A 23,454-nucleotide genomic window follows, 5' to 3' on the forward strand; every position below is an offset into this window, starting at 1 on the left:
TTGCATGCCTGCCCCTATATGGGAAAAATAAACGTCCTTTTTTTCTGCTAAAAATGCAATGTGCATAGATTTTTTTTTCCAAGAGTGGTATAAGGCACAAAACACATTTTAAGTGAACAAAAACAATGAACATTTTTAAGTTTCTGATTCCTAAGACCCCGTGCATACCCTTCCAGATGCACAAACACAGAAAATGCACCACCTAACTCTGCCACAAAGCAATCATGTTGCCTGCTCCACACTAAAACTTGATAACATTGATAAATCTTTTTAATATTTCATTTACAGCCTTTTTCATGTGAAAAGTCTAGATGAAGAACAGCCCTCACTATCACAGATCAATAAACTACACAAATGAATTTCCTACAACATGCTGGGTTGTGTAGAACCTGAGATTTCTTTTTTGTAGGAGTAGGGCTATTTCTGATTAAGAAATTCTGCATTATTTGATAACAAATTTCATTAGCCTCACTTAGATTTTTTTTTCATTATTTATTCCATTTTTTATTTATTTAATTCAACAAAGCAGCCATTTGTACCATAATTGGCTACATTAAATACTACTATTAATTAAACGCAGCTAATATACAAAACCACATTTAACACGTAGTGTGTAATTTCTGTGGTACTAACATCACTAAACAGAACTACAAAACAATACAACCCAATTACATGAAAAAATATATATATTTTACTTGGTAGCGATTTTGTATGATTTCATAACTTGATTTGTATGGAAACATTCCATTTTGAGGTGGGGTGGTGGGGGCACCCCTAAACCATGAAAGGCCAACCCTAAGTGTCATTACAAAAATTTATAAATAAGATGAATTCATAAGAATTACCTATCATTTCACTAAAATGTAAAAAAGCTAATTGCCATAAAAGTGTGTTGAAACAATCTGTTGTCGAACAGGTTTCCAGAACACTCTCTCTCTCTCTTTCTCTCTGCCATTGGTCAGTCCATCAGGCAGACCCGCCCCAAACTCACACCATTGGATGAACCAGTTGCTAAGCTGGCTAGATCGGAATACTAAAACAAACAAAGATGTTTTGAAAGCACCACAAACCACAGTGTTTACACTTTTGAGCAAAACCAACCGACACAACGGCTTAGTTTTAGGTGCCTACATGCTAAGCTAGAAAAATAAAAAGTATTTTAATAATAAAAATTACACACTTCACCTCTACCTTTTTGTCGCATTGATTCTGCATTCCTCAGAGCCATTTTGATCAATAGTACTCACTTCACAAAACTTTCCAGTGATCTCACCTCCCTAAATGCCTACTTCTTTAAATAAAAAGCAATACAAATTAAGAAACCGAGTTGGTAGCCATGAAGCACAGTACCAATAGTGATAGTAATAAGCTAAAGAGGCAGACAAAGCCAGTTATGTGAGCTAGACAGAGGCTGTAAGGTAGAATTGGCACATTAGAGGCATTGAGGCTCAATGTAAAGGCATTCCAGAGACAGAGAACAAGAAAAGGAGCACTTACACTGCACTGAAAGCTGTATTGAGGCATTAGTCATCCCAACTATATTCTCTGCAATGCAGGTCAGCATGAAGCTGTTATCGTCTCGGCTGATGTTGACCAGAGTTAAGTTGATGGAGTGAACATTCGGTGGATATTGATTGGACTAGAAGAGAGGAGGACACAATAGCTATTGGAAACACAACCAAGCTTGCACAGATTCAACAAATGGTTTATGGTGTATACTAGCCACTGTAAGGCTCGAGTGAGTGATTTAATGGATCTTATATTGGGTAAACTGCATATTTAATTTTAAACATGAAACCATGACTGTTAGGGATAGACGTATAGTCCATTTAAAAAGGTAGTACTGTCTATACAGCCGAAAAAAAGAACAGTTTGCTGGTTTTAACTGGATTAATCTTGTTGGTCTCCCAACAGTTTTCCAATGTTGCTTTGTCTACTGTTTTAAATATGCCATCTACCTTGACTAAGGTCCTTAAGAGGTACAGTACAGACCAAAAGCTTGGACACACCTTCTCATTCAAAGAGTTTTCTTTATTTTCATGACTATGAAAATTGTAGAGTCACACTGAAGGCATCAAGGGCTATTTGAGCAAGAATGAGAGTGATGTGGTGCTGCGCCAGATGACCTGACCTCCACAGTCACCGGACCTGAACCCAATCGAGATGGTTTAGGGGTGAGCTGGACCGCAGACTAAAGGCAAAAGGGCCAACAAGTGCTAAGCATCTCTCGGGGAACTCCTTCAAGACTGTTGAAAGACCATTTCAGGTGACATCCTCTTGAAGCTCATCAAGAGAATGCCAAGAGTGTGCAAAGCAGTAATCAAAGCAAAAGGTGGCTACTTTGAAGAACCTAGAATATGACATATTTTCAGTTGTTTCACACTTTTTTGTTATGTATATAATTCCATATATAATTCCACATGTGTTGATTCATAGTTTTGATGCCTTCAGTGTGAATCTACAATTTTCATAGTCATGAAAATAAAGAAAATTATTTGAATGAGAAGGTGTGTCCAAACTATTGGTCTGTACTGTACATAAAATCCATGTTAATTGCAAGTCAAAAGGCTACATGCAAAAGTCTGCCTTACTTGATGAGTGTTAATGGAGTGCAGTCCACCAACAGTCCAATCCACTTCTGGTACCGGCACTCCTGACCCATTACAGGTGATTGTCACCCTGTCACCTTCCATCACTGTCAGGTTACTGTGACTTACGCTGATCTCCGGCAAATCTTGGTGGGGAATAGACAAGCAGTCATGGTATGAAAAACAACAGAAGAATCGCCTCAAATGCTGTTGAAGAATTTGGATGACATTATTTACTCACATTCATTTCAATCCAAACCTGTATAACTTGATGACTTTCTTTTGCAGAACATGAATGATATTTTAAAAAATGTCTGTTTTTGTCCATTTAATGTCCCATACCACAGTGAGAGATGTTCATGCGCTGTAAAGGGATCTTGAAGACACCGTTGTTGCAGAACAGCTGCTGGTTATGGAGTCCGGCTTCACCTCGCTGCTGCCACAGCTGGATCCAACGGATATTGCAGCTGCAGTTAAACACCACTCCTTCAAGTTTCCTGCCACAACACAATATAGAGTTCTTACTGAGGACACACAAACATGCACACAGTGCCAAGAAGGTCCATTTAGAAAACCAGGAGAAAACTAGGTGAAGGACAACATTATCCTACAAAACATCAACTTCTCCAGCACCCATCAGTCAACCAAGGCCTGGAGAGCTGCTGGCGTGCTTCCATTTTGCAGCCAGAGCGGGTTCTGTGCCCAGGGCTTTGTGTACGAATGCTTTCTGGACTGCAGCCCTTTCCTGGCCACGTCTGTCCAGCTATTCATCGTGCCAGATTCACCACTGGTGCCCAGGGCGATCACAGTCCCCGCAAATGAAGTCAAACAAAACATGAGCTTCTGGATTAAGGCAAAAACTAAGCCACTAGATGTGATATAATATAATATTTCGGTGCAGTCTAAATTGAATACTCGCCCAAAAATGCGTCAAAATGTTCAAATAAAAGACCTTGTCAATCCAGATGGGTACATTAGTTTGTAACTTAGGAACTGCAACATTTTAAAACAAATTGTAAGACTAATCTTAAACCTTAACATTGTATTAAAGAATCAACCTGTCTACTAAAGAAAAATTTCAGAACCAGCACATATAACAGCTTTTACCTAAGTCTTTACTATAATCATGAGTTTATCTGAAGACCGTTTAAAGCAGGAAAATCTAAATATAATCCAACATTTTCCAATTTTTGTTACAGGCCCAGTTTTACAAAGACGGAAACGTGGACTTCTCTTGTATATGATTACTGCCTTCATTATGTGTCACATTTACAATTTCATTTGGCAGACGCTTTCATCCAAAGTGGCGTAAAATGCATTCAAGGTTTAGATTTTACTAGTACTTCCTGGAAATGGAACATGTAACACTGCCATTTCTAGAGCCACGCATGTAAAACTATAGAAATGTATGTAAAAGTCTCTAAAATAAAGCAGTTTTGCATTAAAGTATTGCAGTGTCACAGTCGATACAAATATGATTGCACTGTCACATTTACAATTTCAATTGGCAGATGCTTTCATCCGAAGCGACTTAAAATGAATTCAAGGTTAGGGTTTCTTAAAGGATCTTCTTGATGCTCAGTAACACATGGGATTATTAGTGCATACATTTAACCGGACAGACGGAAGGGTGTGAGGTCAAGCCCACATAAAGCTGGCATAAGATAACACCTCCACCCACTACTGCCTCACTTGCCTAATGAAGGGCTTCCTTTCAGAACCATTTCCATGCCAATGACTCCAACACCTACTCCCAGTGCAGGGGGAACAACAACCACCTCTATCCTTCTCAGTATCTCATTTCACGCTCCTTCAAACAACCTTTGAGCACAGCCACCTCCACTCCTGCACCAAAAACAGACATCATCTACATCAAACTCCTCCAAATGTCTAAATGTCAACTCTGACATATTTCCCTGCGTTCATGAAGGCTCCACTGAGAGTTTAAAGGGTCTTAGACTTCCTGGAAATGTTGAGTCAGGGGTGCTGTTTCCAGTGCTTTAAACTATCCTCTTCCCTGCTTATATCTTCTTCTTCACTGGTGTTGAGGGCCAAGCTGAAGACATTACTGCAACTATCCAGTATACCTGATGGTCAAATGCTCAAGTAGCAAATAAAACAAAGAGGATATTACAAAGTCAAGAAGATATGGGGATTTCAGTGTTTCAGCCAAAGGAGCCCCTTTTGTCCAACATATTATTTAAAAGCCCTCCTTTAAGTTGATATGTACCTCTAGAACTTCTGTTTTAATAATTAAACTCATATGCTGTCAGTTTAATGGTGTGCATTTATTTTAAAATATAACTTTTTTTTTAGAAAGTCATGTTATTTATTTGTGATTATTTTATCTTCACTAAAATAATGAACATTTTATCTTTTTTTATATATTTTTTATTTAAGAATGTGCTAGTATAATAATTGAAATAATTTCAACATTTATTGGGGCCCCCGAGGCAAATTATAAAATAAAAAATAAAATAAAAAAATAATAATAATAAAATATATTTAATAATAAAAAGGGATAGATATATTAGGAGATAGAATGCATATTTAAAATAAATAAACAAACAAAGAAACATAAAAAAACAGGGACACAAACTAGGAGATGGAATGTATTTTTAATACATAAATAAAACCGGGAGATTGATTAACTATGAGGTAGATGCATGTTTTAAATAAAACAAAATCAAATGAAAAGCTAATAATAATAATAATAATAATAATATTTAGAACTAACTTCTAGTTACTATCTTAAAAAAAACAAGCATACAAGACCATACTGCAATTTCTGCAGTGTAACCTGTTCAAATGCTCGCAAAAAGATATCATTAAATTAGTCAAATTTAATTTTTCTACTTTTAATATATAAGATCAACTGTTAGAATAATATTTCATAATTACACTTTTTGTCAGACAAAAGGCTAATTTTCCTCTGCAGTACCCAATTGTACTGATTTGGGGAAATTGTATGACAACTGCTTTTACACTTTTATCTACCGTAGTTACTGAGAGCAAAGAACAGGGTGTAACCGCCTTTGTTCCATTTTACGTTATTCCTCGCTTAAAAGGCTTCCAGCCGGCAGGATCCTACAGCGCTGTGGAAGGTTCCAGATCTGATCTCAGTGGGAGTCTCTCCCCTTCAAGAGTAGGAAATATTAAGCCCGCAGGACATGTCTCACCTGGCCTGCAGCTCGGAGGAGCATGACGATTTAAACCTCTGTACGCTTATTCATTCATCAGTTGGTGCGAGTGAGATAACCTTTCTCATTTGCAAGATAGGGCAGGAGATAGAGGCATATGAGCTGAATCCCATGCATTTGAAATGGGCTGAACTGTAAGCTCTGGGAAACAACATTGTTGTTCATTTGAACAAACGAGGGGGACAGTTTTACTGTGAATATTGAAACAATTTTCTCGGCACGTTCCACACAAGGACAAGCGCAACCTGCTCGTGCATTTCGAAGCTTTGATGAATAATGATCAAAGGAGAGCCTAAATAGTTTCTCCACCCTTTAAACCTAAATTAACATGTCTAATGAGAAGAGTGCACGTTTCCTCTCTTACTAAGCAGTATCATGAACGGTTCATAATGGAGAAAGAACTCGCACAACATGCTTATTTTATAGCCCACGTCTTATGATACTCTTTATTAGCCTCTCTAAACTAGTGGGTTACAACCCAAAAATGAGCCGTAACAGGCCTGTTCTGATGGGTCACAGATGGCAGGGGATAAACAATGCTAAATGCTAACAATATAATGCAATTTACCATATAATCCAGCTAGGATAGTAAAACAAACTGCAAACAGAGCCTCTCTGCACCAAAAAAAAAAAACAAAAAAAAAACAAGCCTAACCAGCTAAGCTAGTTAAACTGCTAAAAATTATAACTTTAAGTTTAAAACCATATATATAGATCAGTCTGACTAAGTTCTAGCTATGAGGGTTGAGAGACCAGCTAACCATATAAGGCTGGTTTCCCAGGTACAAAAATTCAACTATGGTGACATTTTTATTTTCTTTTTTTATCTAGACTTCCCACCTATCCAAGCTGGAATTCATCTTGTTTTCTGGCTTCCCCTATATGGCCAACCTAATGTTTATCAGGTTTAGGTGGTCACCCAGTTTGACCAGCTCACAAGTGTCCAAAACCCTTTTAAAATCATCAAAATAGACCAATTTTTGGTCAAAAAATATTTGCTTAAAATGATTTCACTGGTCTCCCAGCATGGCCAAGCTTTTCTTCAGTAAAACTTTATAAAACCATCTAGCAGAATTAAAAAGAGGGGGTATTGCTGGTTTACTTGGTCTTTCGACCTATCAAATATGGGGTTCAGCTAGCTTTCTGGTATCCCAAGCATGACCAGCTGACACATGTCCAAAAACCTTCTAAAATCATCAAAAAAGACTAGAAAAGACTGAACCACCAAATTAAATTAAACTCATGTTAAGCTAGTTTTATGGTTTCTCAACATGGCCAAGCAAGTCTTTAGAGGGTTTCTCAACCAAACCAGATGAAAAGTTCCTGAGATCTCTCTAAAACCATCAAAACAGATCAGACTATCAAACTAGTTTACTAGTAAACTATTTTTTCCAGCAGGCAAAGCTACTATGCTCTTTTTATGAGAGCTAATTCACAGTTAGACCTTAACTATTTTCATAGCTTGCAAACTTGAATAAAATTTCAAATTAACCTTTAGAAAGGTCAAGGTGACAGTTAGCTGGGAAAGAAAAGGAAAAAACGCAGGCGATGTTGATGCATCAAGCCTGGGTCCTTAAAAAATGCCCAAATAACGTAGTCTAAAGCACATTCGCCTAGCCAACATGCATTATGAATGTACTTCCATGCCCGCACCCACCAAAACGAAGGGATGCCACTGAATAAATCCACTGGAGCATTGAACGGTGGTTCAGGGGTATGCACACACTGATAAACAACTGGGAATATACACACATCTCATGACTTCATGAAAAGTGTCGCCACAATGTAGGGGACAAACAGAGGTTACCTTCCTAGTTAAGACAGAGAGTATAATTGAGCCTTTATCATATGAATCATCACTCTAAAAAGGCTTTATTCATTCTTCCTTTCATACATTGTTCATCCGCATACAGCAGCGTGCACAACACAAGCAGAATTTATACATAAATAATCAGAAGATTGCGTTAGCGCATGTCCAGGGAGCTCTCAAGTCCTGATGTGTAAATGTCAGCTATGCATTGTAGATGAGTTAGCCCATACATACTAATGCTCTCCCTGGAAACACTTTTCTATTAAAAAGGAACCTGGAGGAAGTGAAAGACAACTTAATCCAGATTTAATGACAATTGAGAAATACACTTGCTGCAAACTGGCTATTTTGGGACTGGTTAGATTTAGATTTCAAAACAAAGTAAGTCAGCAAAAGCAAAGTTAAATCCAGCGAGTGCAAGTGAAGTGTAGAGGGCAGCTGGGTACACCTGTAATGTTGCAGAGCACTTTGCCTCAAGACAAAAGGACCTGACAGAGCCAGGCTTTAAAGGTAGGCCTGAATGTAGACTGACAGACCCATTCAGATTCATTATACGGTGGCAATGAAAGGTTAAGCTAGGGGATACGGCTCTGACAGTGTGCTCTACAGTTTCAAGCTGCTGGGGTCATGCAATGTGACATATCACAGTGGGCAGGAGTTTAAGCTCCAGCCATTGAGGTCCTAACCTGAGCATCTAATGCTTTGGAAGACGATTCTATCCACATGCATAAATTTGGGCAATATTGCTCCAGGTGAAAATGCAAGATAGTTTATCAGTGCATATGGAAGAGGACGAGATGGCATCTACATTTACTTCAAATAAATATTTGTAAAATAAATACATAAAAACAAAATGAACAGATTAACACATAAAAACACTGATGATTACAATGACAATAAATATTTTAATACACAGCACATAAAGAAAATAAGGTACAAATGAGATAAAATAAGGCATTTAAAAATGTACTAAAATAATAATAATATTAAATAGTATTCAAATATAAAACACAAAATTAAATAAATAATACTATAATAATAATAAAATAAAATTGATTCGATTGTGATTCATAGGCCCACGATTCGATTTGATTACGATTAACGATGCATCAAAATATTGTCATACATCCTGTACATCTATTAGGGGAGGGAATCTTCAGGTACTTCATGATCCAATTCAATTTCGATTCTGGGAGTCACGATCCAATTCCAAAATGATTCTTGATCAACATTTTTTCCCCAATTAATTATTATGCTGTGCAAATACATATTTACAACTTTGCATCTTAAACAAAATTGCAGTTATATGCTTTTTGTTTCATGGCTACATTTTTATTTTTAAACAATTACTTATTTAAAATAAGTGTTCAAGTGTCCGATAGTCTAAAGACAATAGTTGACAATAGTCTTTTTTTCTTCAGCATTATTGCGTTTGATTATTACTGATGAGATCATAGAAAGTGGCCGCTTTAACAGGCTGCATTAACGCACAAATCTATTTCGATATCTGATGTCTTTTCCTGCTCTGAAAACATAACTGACTGTGTGTACATCAATTTCATATAAAAGTATTTGAAGTTGCAAGTGCATTTAACGGCAGCAGAAACTGAGCTTCAGAACAACAAACACGAAGTGCATGTGAAAATCTGTCAGTGCTCGAGTTTCGTGCATCTAATAGTACTGAATCCAAACAGCATAAATGAAAGCATATCTAAAGTAAAACTCGGCAGGTGGAAGCACAGAGTGTCAAGCAATGTGCAAGTGACTCATAGCGCAAATTCTGAAGCCCACCGCATCTCAAGCGCACACACGTGCCATAAGCGGGAAAAATAAACAAGCTCAGAATCGAATCTGAAATGTTCAGAATCTAATCAGAATCGTTGAAGAAAGAATCGCGATGCATCGGAGAATCGATTTTTTTCTCCCACCCCTAATATATATATATATATATATATATATATATATATATATATATATATATAGTTCTTCTACAATTCACAATTCTATATTCTAAAAACCAAACTGTGTGCCAAATAAGTGACATCCAAAATGTGCAATGTTGAGGATCATTACTTTATATTAATTGCAGTGAACACTGTAAAAAAAAAAATTGTTGAGAAAACAAAGTAATGAGGCAACTTGATGCAGTAAGACTTCTGATTTCTCTCAAAATTTTTTTTTTTTTTTTTTTTTTTGTTCTGCTAAGTACTTTGTTTAGTCAATGTCAATGTGTTTGTTCACACAGTGCTGATTGTCTTATTTTGCTAATAGAAAAATCTTATTTCTTTCTGTTGCCTGGATGGAAAAAAAATGTGAAAAAAGTCATCACGTTATCAAATTTCTGTTTGTTTACAAAAGACACACGTTAATGGGCAACTTAGTCAAATAAGTAGACAACATTGTCTTTGCATGTGAAAACAACTTACAAGACTAAAACAAGACTGGTGACAACCATCAAATGTTAAAAAGATGAGTCTTTATATCACAGCAGTGTTGAGTACTCGAGACTCGGACTCGGTCTCGAGACCGTATTTTAATGGTCTCGGTCTTGTCATGGACTCGTGTGCATTTTGACTCGGTATTGACTCGGACTCGAACATATTAGGAATCGGACTTATGCCCGAGTCCACTCGAGTCCCAATCAAAATATTTCATGATTATTACTGTATGTTAATGTTTAATTAAATTGATGTATGATTGATACATCCAATGACTGGTGATTTTCTTTTGACGTGAGACGTTAGGCCAGCGACACACTGGATGCATGGCGCAAGCGTCTCAGCTGCGTGGCGTGTCTGTTTTTAATTCGGCTCCCATGTTAACAGGTTAGAGCTTGCAGACTGCCTGCGTGAGACGCGCGGAAAACCCGTGCATGCTAGAAATAGAACTGACGCCTATTTTCACGCGAACACGCGCGTGTTGGAAGCGTTTCCAGGCAAAATAAACTAGGAAAATATGTTTATATGTCACTTGTGTCATTATGTACACAAATATACATATTAATTCATGACATTTTGATATTTGAAAGTCTATAGGTTGGCATAAATTCAGATATAAATGTAATTAAAATAAATAAATAAATAAATATCGATTTTCAAATATTGCACCTGTCAAACATACTCAGTTTTGCAAGAGCCTGGTTTTTCGGCGGCCTCTCTCTAGTCTATGTCACCTATAGCAGAAGCAGCGCGCTAGCGCTGCGTCAGACACGCTTCTGGTGTGTAAAGACACAGAAATCGCGAAGCAGCCACCACGCTTCTAGCACGCAGCAGAGACGCCACGCAGCCAGTGTGTCACCGGCCTAAGTTACCCTCCTGCCATCCGCCTGTAGTGATCCCGCTTTCCAGAAAGCCACATTGCTACATTATTTCTCTCAACTGTGTTATTTTTACAAAGTAGGACAAAATGGTCACAGAAAAAAAACAAAAATTGTTTAATTAAATTATATAATGAATACAGACACAGACTGACTGTCTCAACACTAAACATCTGCCCCCGAAAAAATGTCTGACAGAAGGCATTGAACTTATATGGCATTTCAACCAGCTTTCTTCCCCTTGCACATACACACTTTTGCATGAAATTTTCCTGGACAGTCAGTCGGCTCTTGTGTGTATGCCCTCCGTAACTAAAAAAAACTTTGACTAGTGTGTATTTTACCCTGCATTAAAACCCACCATCCAGTGAAATTAGCATTAGATTATCCGTTGCTGTTACAGAAAGTGATGAAATGGTAACTTTTGTCAGTCCCCGCTTCCTCTGCACCAGTAGAGAGTGTTTTTAGTCGGGGTGGATTGATCATGAGACCACATCGTGCTTGGTTGGGTAGCAGGATGGTCTCCTCACTTATTTTTTTGAAAAGTAATTATGCCCATCTCTAATCTTCACAACATCTAAAGTGCACATAATCCAAGACATTTTCAGGATATTAGCAGTCATTAGTTAAGCTTCAGTGTTAAAAGTTATGTAAAAGCTGTTACAGTTGAACATTTACAGGTATAGTGGTACAGTAATGTTACTTGTACTAGAAGTGTTATGTAGAATTACAATATAGAGTCGTACAGTAATATTATGTGTACTAGAAAGGTTATATGGATCTGTATAGTGGTACAACGATGTTATGTGAAAATGAGCACTTAATATTGACAAGTAACAATTCATAATTCTAATAAAATCACCTTTACACCACATACTATGTGGCCCTTTTACCCTTTATTGTTTCCATCATACATTTTACATACTCTTGAAGATTTCTTTAGGTTTTGTCTCAGACCCAATCTCTCTGGTCTCGGTCTTGACTCGGACTCGAGCCTTTCTGAACTCGGTCTTGACTCGGACTCGACCCTTTCTGGACTCGGTCTTGACTCGGACTCGACCATCTCTGGACTCGATCTGGACTCGGACTTGAATGAGCCGGTCTCGACTACAACACTGTATCACAGTACAACAAATAACTAACAATAATGATAAAACAACCACAACAAATTTAAATTAAGTCATCAAACACCAAAACAATAATCCTATAACAGTCTGCATAATTTATTCATGCTGCAATGCATGAACTCACAAAGCCATAACATTTCAACAATATGAAATTATTTGTTCAGACAACTGTGTTTGACTAGTTGGGGCAACATTTGGGGTAATTTTGTTGCTCTGATGGGTTTTTACGTAGTTTCAAGAATACATTTTTTTTTGTATTGGAGACTCAAAAGGTTTCATAAACTGGAAAATGTGCAGTTGCATTTTTTACAGTGAATAAGAAAGAGAATATTCTCAATTCTAGCTCGCCCATGTATGTGTGGTAACAGATAGAAACCCACAAGCTCCATGCAGCAGATATACGGGCTCTCTCTGCAAGCTCTCATTACCGTTCCTGTGATGCTCCGATCCATTCTTACAGGGATTAAACTGGCTTTCCTGCATCGTTAGCCTGATCCCATATGAGGGGGTCATTGTTTAATCAAATTATAATTAAAGTCTGAAGTCCCTCTAGTCATCAAAAACCAAATTATCAATCAAACAGGGTGTCACATACAATCACACGATAGATGATGAAGAGTAGAACTGAAAGAAAAAAAGTAAGACTATTCTAAGGGTAATGAACTGAGGAATCAAAATTTTTAAACTATAAAAACATCCTGTAAGTTTCAGAACTTAAAACTTCCTCGCTAGTCTTAAAACAGCTTATATTGAAGTCAATCTGCCAAACGACAAAGTGGAATGTGCCACTTTAATGTGGCTAAACACAGCCTCCACAGAAGATCAACGCCTACTTCTACATCACTGCCTGTATAGCCCTGCCTAATGCCCCTACCCTCAATACGGCTACACTACCAGCTTCAAAGTATGGAAACCCACATTTGTCTCAATCCATATTAATGTTCTGGACATACTCCAAACAGCAGGTATCATATCCCAACCTGCACTTCTCCACCACATCTCGGGACTGACTCGATTACCGTTTACAGAGGCTGAAGGCAGTTTCCATTAAGTATGTTTGGTGTTTTTCATAAGCTCCGAATGGGAAGCTGTCAGCGGGCAGTGGGAGCGATGGGAGTGATAAAGATTCGTCATTGACAAGAGTCTTAAATGACACATATCAATATGGTTTGGACGTGAGCGAAACTACTCAGGCATGAGTAGTTGTTTTTGCAGAGAACAGAGAGAGAGAAGGTGAATGACAGTGATTGATGGTGGTCCTCCGTGATCCCAGAAAGCGTGAGTGACACTGAAATATACTCACGAGTGGGCAGAGAAGTATGAGATTGTGTTACTGAATGCCCTGGTGACATCAGATAACAATAGACATGCAGCTAACTTGTATTTTCTGGTGTGGAAAAATCTGGAAATGACAAGCAAGTAGTTTACTAGTGGCTGAATGATATATGGAATTTTCTATCAATCAATCAATACATAGACACACACACACAATACAGTTCAAAAGTTTAGATTCAGTAAGATACTACATCACCCAGCCGTACTAATCTAAAACTACTCCCTCACCTTGTCCTTCTGCTCTGGTTACCCACAATCCTCTACATTCAGCATTCTATTGCAAATCCATATTTCATAGAAATATATTGCCCCCATCAATCCTGGATTAACATCTTTATATATATATATTAGGGCTGTCAAATGATTAAAATTTTAATCAAATTAATCAGAATTTCAGTGGATTAATCATGATTAATCACTGTTTGCAATTACACCTGAATCCTAACCATTTTTTTTCTGAAATTCATACCAAAAAATACATAACAGGACACAGATACATAATTTTCATGTATTGATTCATCAATATGTGGTTCTTTTTTTCTGGATTTCAAAAGTTTAACATTTACTTAGATCAAATTTACCTGAGCACTATATCTATATCAAACCATGCCATTTAACTACAGATAGTGTAAGAGTTTTAGGTGAACCAGTGATTAAATATAGCCAAATATCTATGAAATTATGCATAGAGAAACTCGAAAGAATGAACTCAGAAACACAAACATGCGCCCTCTGCACTCTGGGCACACTTTTGGGAAGTGTTCATTTGCTCTGCCACAATACTTCAGGATCGATATTTTCACGTTCTGAAGGCTTCAAGTGCCAGTAAAACCATGTAAAAATGCATATGCTTTTCCAAACAGCTGTAATTTTCGCTGCATTGCATGTAGGCGTTCTGCGCATGTGCAGTGTGAAACACAGGACGCTATAAAAGGAAGAAGCTCCAGCGTATCAACTACCAAAGTCGTCTCTGTTTATCGAGCTTGGCATGAATGTATTTGAGAGTAACTGGGGTAAAACCTTAAGCTTCTTCTGTGTTTTCGTCGCGGCGCTCGCCACTGTTTTTTACTATCTTGAGAATTCAGAGATCGACGAGACTTTCCTGCCCTGAATAATTTGTCACACTGCGCATGCGTGAAATGCGTTAAAAAATTTGACATAATTAACGACAAACAACTAATTAACGTCGTTAACGCGCTATTTTTGACAGCCCTAATATATATGTATATATATATATATATATATATATATATATATATATATATATATATATATATATATATATATATATATATATGTCTATTTTTTTTACAATTTGTTTACAAAAAATACTTTGTTTTTTTTTTATACTTTTTAATAAAATATATATAAAATAAAAAAAGAATAAGAAATAAAATACTGCTGCAAAGTTCTCCACTAAATAAAATACTCTCAGTCTCAAACCAATATCATATAACAAAATATAGTGAAAAATATAAATAAATAACTATGATTACAGTGCAGCATTACCAATCCCAGCTTGTAGGCCTGCTCAGATTTAAAAAATATATATAATTTTTCCAAAGTGTAAAGTGCAGCAACAACAGTTTCACTTAATAACTTCATTTGTAAACACGAAAATGTACTTATGTACCGCGGACAAATATTGCATTCGTTCATTCGGTACACACGTGCACCATACCGAAAGCCCTGTACCGAAACGGTCCGGTACGAATACACGTAGCTTTACACCCCTAATATATATATATATATATATATATATATATATATATATATATATATATATATATATATATATATATATATTTGTATAATAATACAATTAAATAATAAATAAAATACTGATATGTTAAATAAAGTTTTATATATACAATTGTTTTGTGTTTGTTTTTACATGTATTATACTACTTTTATAAATATATTTCAATAATAAAAATAATAATTAATATAAAGTGAACATTATAATGATAAAACATGAATCAGTCATGGCTTCTGAACTGTACTGAATATTTATATCCTTGAATCAACTGTAAACAGGAAAACAAAACACTATACACAATATGGCATGTTAACCCAAATTTGATATACATTTTTATTATTATTTATAGCCAATAATTATAGCTTGTCTGATTTCAGTTAAGAAATATTCTACAATTCTTATCTGCAATTCTATAGTGAACTATAAATCTCCATACAGTTTCTAGGAACTTGTTTTGCCTGCATCCAAAGTATATACCCACGCACTGCTCCAGGTGTGTGTTCACGGTGTGAGCATGTTCACTGCTGTGTGTGTGCACTTTGGATGGGTTAAATGCAGAGCACGAATTCTAAGTATGGGTCGCAATACTTGGCTGAATGTCACGTAACTTTAACTGTTTTTCACTTTTTTCACAGTTTAAAGTAAAACCGCCTGGCATCCCGATGACTTTCCAGCTTATGAATCGCTCATTGATTTTCATTGGGGAAGTTTTCAGAGTGTAAGTACACAGGTCTGTGTCCCCTGGGGTAGGGTGTTACTTTAACTGGCCAGGAAATTACTGATAGATTTTTGTCAAGCATCTCTGTTTTCCTTTCACTAGATAGTATAAAAAAAGCTTGGCCTTGTCTTGATAGACAGCACCATGTTTATGTGGTCTGACATTTGAAAAAAGACAAGATCACGTGTATTCATGGTAACAGGTGGGCCCAAGATCAATACAAGAAGCAAAAGTACCTGCACTCTCAGAAAAAAAAGGTACAAAAGATTTTACTGGGGTGGTACATTTTCAAATGTGTTAAAATATATGTACACTTTAGGTACATATATACCTTTATGGTACCAATACGCACATTTTAGGTACAAAGGTGTGCCTTTTGAAAAGGTACCACCCCAGTCACCACTTTTATACTTTTTTTTTCTCTGAGAGCATGTATACCCAATAAATTTGCCCCTCCTCTTTTTAAAAAACTGTCAAGACATTCCTTCACAGTCCAGTCTTGCTGTTATAATGTGAAAAATCCAAGTTTTTTTTTTTTTTTTTGTCATACATTTTTCTGAGTATACCACTAAATTGCAGCACAGATATGCATTTTCCTCTGTGATGCTAATTAGTATGTTCCCTCTGTACGACGCTAAATAAGCCGTCTTCTTTAAAGCATCACAAATGCTGCCTGGTTATGATAGGAATCAGAAACATTTGTAGGAAGTAAAGGGAACTGTGAAAAATGGCTTCTCAGCAATATTGCCAAGTTCTGTTTAACACTCCCAAGACTAATGAATATATGCATTTTAATCTTTTTCCACATGCATAATGACTTCAGCATCCTTCTAAACCGAGGATTAATATACGATCTCCCTCCGCAATGTGTCACCTGGCTTTACAGTTTTCTCCCAATAAGTAATCCCATTAAGTTGCAGACAAACAAGATGAGTCAGTTATGCATGCCGGTTTTTCACTGCCTTTTCTGTGTCATGTTCGACAGGGACATAAAGTGAACCCAAGCCAGAATCTGTACCTGCACGTTAAATTAGCATTGGTTTGATTGCTGGGCAAGGCTCTATTCAACTGATGGACACCTCCTGCAGTGAAATCACTACTAAAATGAGCACTGATTCGGCAGAGTCTAAGAAGGTCAGGTCCACTGAGAAAAAACTTTCAAATGATCTAAATTCTAACAACAATGTTCTTTCGTCAAGTTTTAGAACCATTTCTTACAAAAATTCCAATTCCATTTTTTTTTTTTTTTTCATTACTAAATTTGGTCATGGTTATCCTCTGAATTTAATAATGATAGACTCACAAACTCGATTGCAAAATATATTGCTATGTACATCAAGTTTATTTGCTATAGTATTATTATATATTACTTTTTGTAATGTCACTCGATATTATATGATTTAATCAATCGTTACAATATTATCTTAGAACTATTTTTATTTGAAGACAAAAATAAAAAATGTGAATAACATTAATTTGATCAATCATAGTATTTAATAAAACATTGTTCTTTTATTTTTTAAGAAAATTCTGTAATTATAATTTTTTCATATATAATTTTCAAATACGTCATTTAAAATTACATTTTTTGATGATAGTCTGACAATCTCAACTGCAAAATATAATGCTATCGACTGCAAAAAAAATTTTTGTAACAGAAATAAAAAATATATTGACTTTAAACAAGCCAGTTTTTGTAATGTCAGTCAATACTCCATTATTTAATATTTGCCACAATATATTTAAATAATCTTTATTTTAAGACAAATATTTAAATGTGCATCTGATTGTAATTAATTTGATAAATAAATCATCTGATAATTAGCATTCTCTCATCAATTGTTTACATCACACATTTTTATCCATGCAATTAATGCCCCACATAAGGTCATTCCTTCATCCTGGAAAATATCATTAGTAATTAACTACCTTGGCTCATTGACAACGCTGGGCTTAAATCAGATTTAAGTCTTAACCGGACCCATGGCTCCAAACCAAATCGCAGTGTTTTTGTTTGGTTCTTATTTTTTCATTCATTATAGACAGCTGTAAATGCGGGAAATATGAACAGACTCTCCCCACTGTCACTATTAATCTTAGTCTTTCTTTTTTTTTTTTACAGTGATGATCCTTCAAGCGATGAGCCAGACATGAAGTTCGTCTCTGTGGGAGCCGCTTTATACAGACGGAGATTAGAGAAAGGTCAACAGAATAAAACGGATTGATGGCGCTAGCAGCTGCTAGCCGAGAGGCTGAAAGAGGCGGCTGAGTGACTGAGTCTGCGGACTGTGGCGAATACGCTTTTGTGCTTTGCCCGTAAATAGGCTTGTATCATATCATCATCTTCCGAGCGGGCACAGAAGATTTACTATTTAACGCCTCGCTCGCACTTAATAGCGTTTAGAAACAAGGAGGCTAGCTAAAGGCGCTAGCTCGGCCTGCTATGTTCAGGTACAGGTAAAAAGATGAAAAATGAGGTAAAAGCTGCTGTTCTTAATTAGTTTGGTAGTCTTTGAGTTTAAGAGCATATCACACAACCTGTCTATGTTAGCATCTGATTAATTTGACTAGCTGCTACCTAGTGACAGATGATTTTGCACCAAAATATATCAATGCCAAAAAATATAAGAGTTTTCTCATATTTTGTTATTTTATTATTAGGATTGATTAATTATCTTGTTGCCCTACCTTTTTGGGTCTGTACCTACCAGTTAAGCTGGCTATCTTTACAGAGGTGGGTAGTAACGAGTTACATTTACTTCGTTACATTTACTTGAGTAATTTTTCGGGGTAACGAATACTTTTCAGAGTATATTTAAAGATGGGTACTTTATACTCTTACTTGAGTACATTTTTTGGGAAAAATCTGTACTTTTACTTCGTTACTGTGGGCGACGCCCCTCTCGTTACTTTATCTTAATGCAATAAATGCTTCAGTTTATTCCAAACGCGCCGTCTACTTTTCTCTCGACAATGAGCGATGCCCATTCGCGAATGATTCATTCTTTTGAGTCAACTCTGTTCAAAGGCTTGATCAAACCAATTGGCAAACGAGTGAATTGGTTCATGAATCAGTTTGAAGGAGTCGTTCAGTTCCCTGGAGAAACGCGCTGAGCGTCTGAAGCGGTTCACTCAGAGTTGTACCGTTTAAGATCATCAGCAGCGTTGAAAACGGGGCTATGGAACTGCACTGAATTGAAAGCTAATCTGCAAAGGCTATTCTTTGCTTGCGATGGAGATCCTTATTAGATGAACGCGTGTGTATGGAGCCAGAAGAGTCTCAATAAAGATAAATGCACACACTACATTCACATATGCACACACAGGATTCACATATGCACACACAGGATTCATAAATACACACACAAGATGCACAAATGCGCACAAAATTCACAAATGCACACACAAAATTTAAAAAGCACAGAAGATTCACAAATGCATACAAAATTCAGAAATGCACACAAAAATCAGAAATACACACACAATTTAGAAATGCAAACAACATTTACAAATGCACTCAAGATTCACAAATGCACAGGACAAGATTCAGAAATGTATTTCTGATGCACACACACATATATCTTGATTTATAAACTGCTTGCGGTCTGTGAACTTCACTGCATTTGTGTGTGAATTTTGAGACTCCCCTGACTTGGCTCGACACACAAATGCTTTTTTTTAAACAGGGAATGATCAGCAACCAATCAGATATCACCCTTCTTTTAGCCAATCACAAGAATGCACCCCATGTGGGGGGATTGTTTACTTATAAGCCAATCACATGAACGTGTTCACACAGCAATTGTATTAAATTGTATGAAAATACAGATGTTTAGATTACAATTCAGGTTTATTTTTTATTATTTTTTACTAAATATAAATTTAAAAATGTCTCAATACAGCCCAGTGACTGCAGAAAAAAAGTTAACCATGGATTCATAAATTTGCAATAGGCAATTATTTCATTTTATTGAAATATTTTAATGAAAGTAAAAAAAAAAAAATGTTTAAACCTTTTTGAATATTTAAATATATCTAAATATTCTTTTGGATGCAATATAGAAGTCACTTTAATTATAATATTCAGTCCCTACATGAAGAGAGAGTCAGTGGTCCGCTGCGAGAGGAAAGTGACTCTCTGGCTGCGAAAAGTGGGTCTCCGGCTGTCGTTCGCTTAGGAAAGTGAGTTGATCGCTGCGTGAGGAAAGTGAATCGTTCGCTCAACTTCGCTGCTTGAGGAAAGTGAATCGTTCGCTGAGGAAAGTGAGTCGCTCGCTGGGTGAGGAAAGTGAGTCGTTCGCTGCGTGACTCGTGAGGAAAGTGAATCGTTCGCTGAGGAAAGTGAGTCGCTCGCTGGGTGAGGAAAGTGAGTCGTTCGCTGCGTGACTCGTGAGGAAAGTGAGTCGTTCGCTGCGCAAAGTGGGTCGCTGGCTGCGCAAAGTGAGTCGCCGGCTGCGTGAGGTAAGTGAGTTGTTCGCTGAGGAAAGTGAGTCGTTCGCTGCGTGAGGAAAGTGAGTCGTTCGCTGATTGGCTTATAAGTAAACAATCCCCCACGTGGGGTGCATTCTTGTGATTGGCTAAAACAAGGGAGATATCTGATTGGTTGCAGATCATTCCCTGTTTAAAAAAAGGCATTTGTGTGTCGAGCCAAGTCAGGGGAGTCTCAAAATTCACACACAAATGCAGTGAAGTTCACAGACCGCAAGCAGTTTGTAAATCAAGATATATGTGTGTGTGCATCAGAAATACATTTCTGAATCTTGTCCTGTGCATTTGTGAATCTTGAGTGCATTTGTAAATGTTGTTTGCATTTCTAAATTGTGTGTGTATTTCTGAATTTTGTGTGCATTTCTGAATTTTGTATGCATTTGTGAATCTTCTGTGCTTTTTAAATTTTGTGTGTGCATTTGTGAATTTTGTGTGCATTTGTGTATCCTGTGTGTGTATTTATGAATTATGTGTGTGCATGTATGAATCCTATGTGTGCATATGTGAATGTAGTGTGTGCATTTATCTTTATTGAGACTCTTCTGGCTCCATACGTGTGCTGTCTACTGTTTAACAGGTAATAACTTGGGCTACATTCGATTACAGTACACGATACCACTGTGACATTAGTTTGTTGTACGTGTGTGGCTTATAACAGGTTGAATGCAGCTTCCAAAAGACAAAGAATAGCCGATTAAGATTTTATTAATTTTAATACAATCACACCAGTGCGAGTACGTTCAGCAAGTCATATCATCAGCTGCTAAATTCAGATCTTGCTGGCGCTGAGCCAGAGACAGACGCGTTTTTACAGCGCTGCGCATTAACCAATCACACATGGTTCTGTTGAGCTTTTGAATGCAATGGCCAATCAGAGGTGTTCCGATGAGTCATCGCTGAAATGCCGGTGCTTCCTTGACTCGCTCACTCACTGAATACCTTTATGGCGAATTCTCTCGTCAGAAACAACAAAGTGCAGATGTGTGTACGAATCTATAATTAAGATATTGATTTCACAGTGTTAACAGTTTCAGTGATTTTAATGGTAGTTTCTGAGAGTGAATGAAATCTAGACTGTCAGTGAAAATTATGTTTAATAATGTAAATGTTATTTGCTCTCTTTCTGAACAATGAAAGATTAGTAGCAATATTTATATCACATTAACTTTCAATGTTAAATTCACATTTAAAATAAAGTTAGTCGTATTAAAAATATGTTATGGCATGACACCTATATTTGTTACTTAAATAAACAGACAGGGTTTTATAATAAATTACATAAATTGGATTAAAGGCTGATGAAATATATACATTTATACACACACACACATACATTACATACATTTTTTGTCTATATATCTATATAAAAAAAGGCTCCGTATATATGACCCAAAGTAACTAGTAACTAACTACTTGAGTAGATTTTTTATCCGATACTCTTTTACTCTTACTCAAGTAACTATTCAAGGCTAGTACTTTTACTTTTACTTGAGTAAATATTTCTAGAATTACTTTTACTTTTACTTGAGTAAAGTTTTTGGGTACTCTACCCACCTCTGTATCTTTACAAGAAAACCATTAAAAATGACTGTAATACAGTGGTTTTTATGAACTCTCGGTAAGAAAACCTAAAATTCACTCATGCTAAACAAGCTAATCCTGAAATACTCAAGAGGGCTAGCTAAAGGTCACCACTAACCCCACCGCTATCTTCTTGTAAAGGTGAAAAGATGTTAAATAATAATAATAATAAATAAGGTTCTTAGCTAGATTTGTAGTTTTTGAGGATGTGGGCATGTCACACAACCAATCAGCATATGGCTAATTTGACTAGTAGCAGCAAATTCACTTGTCATATTTATTGGCAATAAATTTTTCCCCACAATACACCATTTATTTTGCAATACTAAAATAAATGAAAAGACTTTACTCCCTCTTGTTATTTTGCTATCTGATAAATATGGTTGATTTTTATTATTAGCATTGCTTTGACCCTGCTGCTCATGACTGAATCCGATCAAATCTGACCCACTTTAGAAGGTTATCTCTATAAGAAAAGCATATATAACACGGCGTACAGTGTGCATACAGTGGGTCTACAAGGACTATGATAAGAAAAACACTCCCGCCAAACCCGCTAATCATCTTGATCTGAGTCTTTAATGTGTCAAGTTCCAGCCACATGAACGAATGAGATACTTGCTGCCTTGATTCTGCATAACAACAACGCTCTGTGATAATAAAAATCTGACAATGTAAGAGATATCAAGGACTTGCTGTGAAGAATAAGTTGACATCTTTAAAATCAAGATCACCTCAAGGGCAAGTTGACGAACATCCAGGCATACTTCACGCTTGCCTTGAGATTGCCATCACTGAAGCAAAAAAACAAAAACGGGGGATGGGAGTGAGGGGTTAAGGTATATTCTGTCAGAGAAATGTTCAATTCAACATTGACATCCCTGCTGCAGTTGAAGGCCTCGAACTCTTGCGGTTCTGATTTCAGAAAGTAGATGACTGAGAAAGCAGAAAACTACAGCGTTTACTGATGTTGCTCTACAAGCTTATTTACAATGAAGGCTTAATTGGATTTGTGGCAAATAAATATAGATGACACTTGGCCTACATCTGCACCTTAGATTAGGCTACTCTACTGGCTTCTGCTGTGTTGTTGTACAAAGCAGACTAATTATGGCCATTCAGTCTGTACAATATGGTCTATGCAAAAGATCTGATTTAAGGCCACAATTTTCCTACTGAACACAGTTTTCTCCATCTCACTCTATATCTAACTTGATTAGTGCAGTCCTTACTGTTTCTCTTCATCCCTTTTGGAACAGCTAGTGCCCGAGGATAATGAAAATGTAAATAGTTCAGACTCTGTGTTATCTTTTTTTATGCAAGTCCAAAAAATATAACTCTTAGATGTAAGGTTGGTGCCCATTTTTGCCACAATTTTGCCAGCTAAGACAAATTACAAAGAATCACAAAAGTTAGCAAAAGCAAACTCTTTTGTCTATCCTCTTGTTTTCTAGTAGAAGTAGTATTTAACGTAACAATGTTTATTGAAATTAAAATCACAATCAAGAAAAATGCTGCCGAATGACTCTTAT

At 36.6% G+C, this 23,454-nt stretch overlaps 1 protein-coding gene across 3 annotated transcripts in view; it reads right to left on the reverse strand.

Moving 5' to 3' along the window:
- LOC127947250 (NT-3 growth factor receptor-like) overlaps window positions 1–23,454 on the reverse strand; it is a 248,372-nt gene that overhangs the window by 92,183 nt on the left and 132,735 nt on the right. For all 3 annotated transcript variants that reach the window (XM_052544244.1, XM_052544243.1, XM_052544242.1), the window contains 3 exons: window positions 2,931–3,085; window positions 2,592–2,734; window positions 1,498–1,639 (listed from right to left, as the gene is read on the reverse strand). In XM_052544244.1, the coding sequence (XP_052400204.1) occupies window positions 1,498–1,639; window positions 2,592–2,734; window positions 2,931–3,085 (440 nt within the window). The remainder of the gene's footprint in view (window positions 1–1,497; window positions 1,640–2,591; window positions 2,735–2,930; window positions 3,086–23,454) is intronic.

This window comes from Carassius gibelio, chromosome A25, assembly GCF_023724105.1.
Source record: "Carassius gibelio isolate Cgi1373 ecotype wild population from Czech Republic chromosome A25, carGib1.2-hapl.c, whole genome shotgun sequence".
Taxonomy (NCBI): domain Eukaryota; kingdom Metazoa; phylum Chordata; class Actinopteri; order Cypriniformes; family Cyprinidae; genus Carassius; species Carassius gibelio.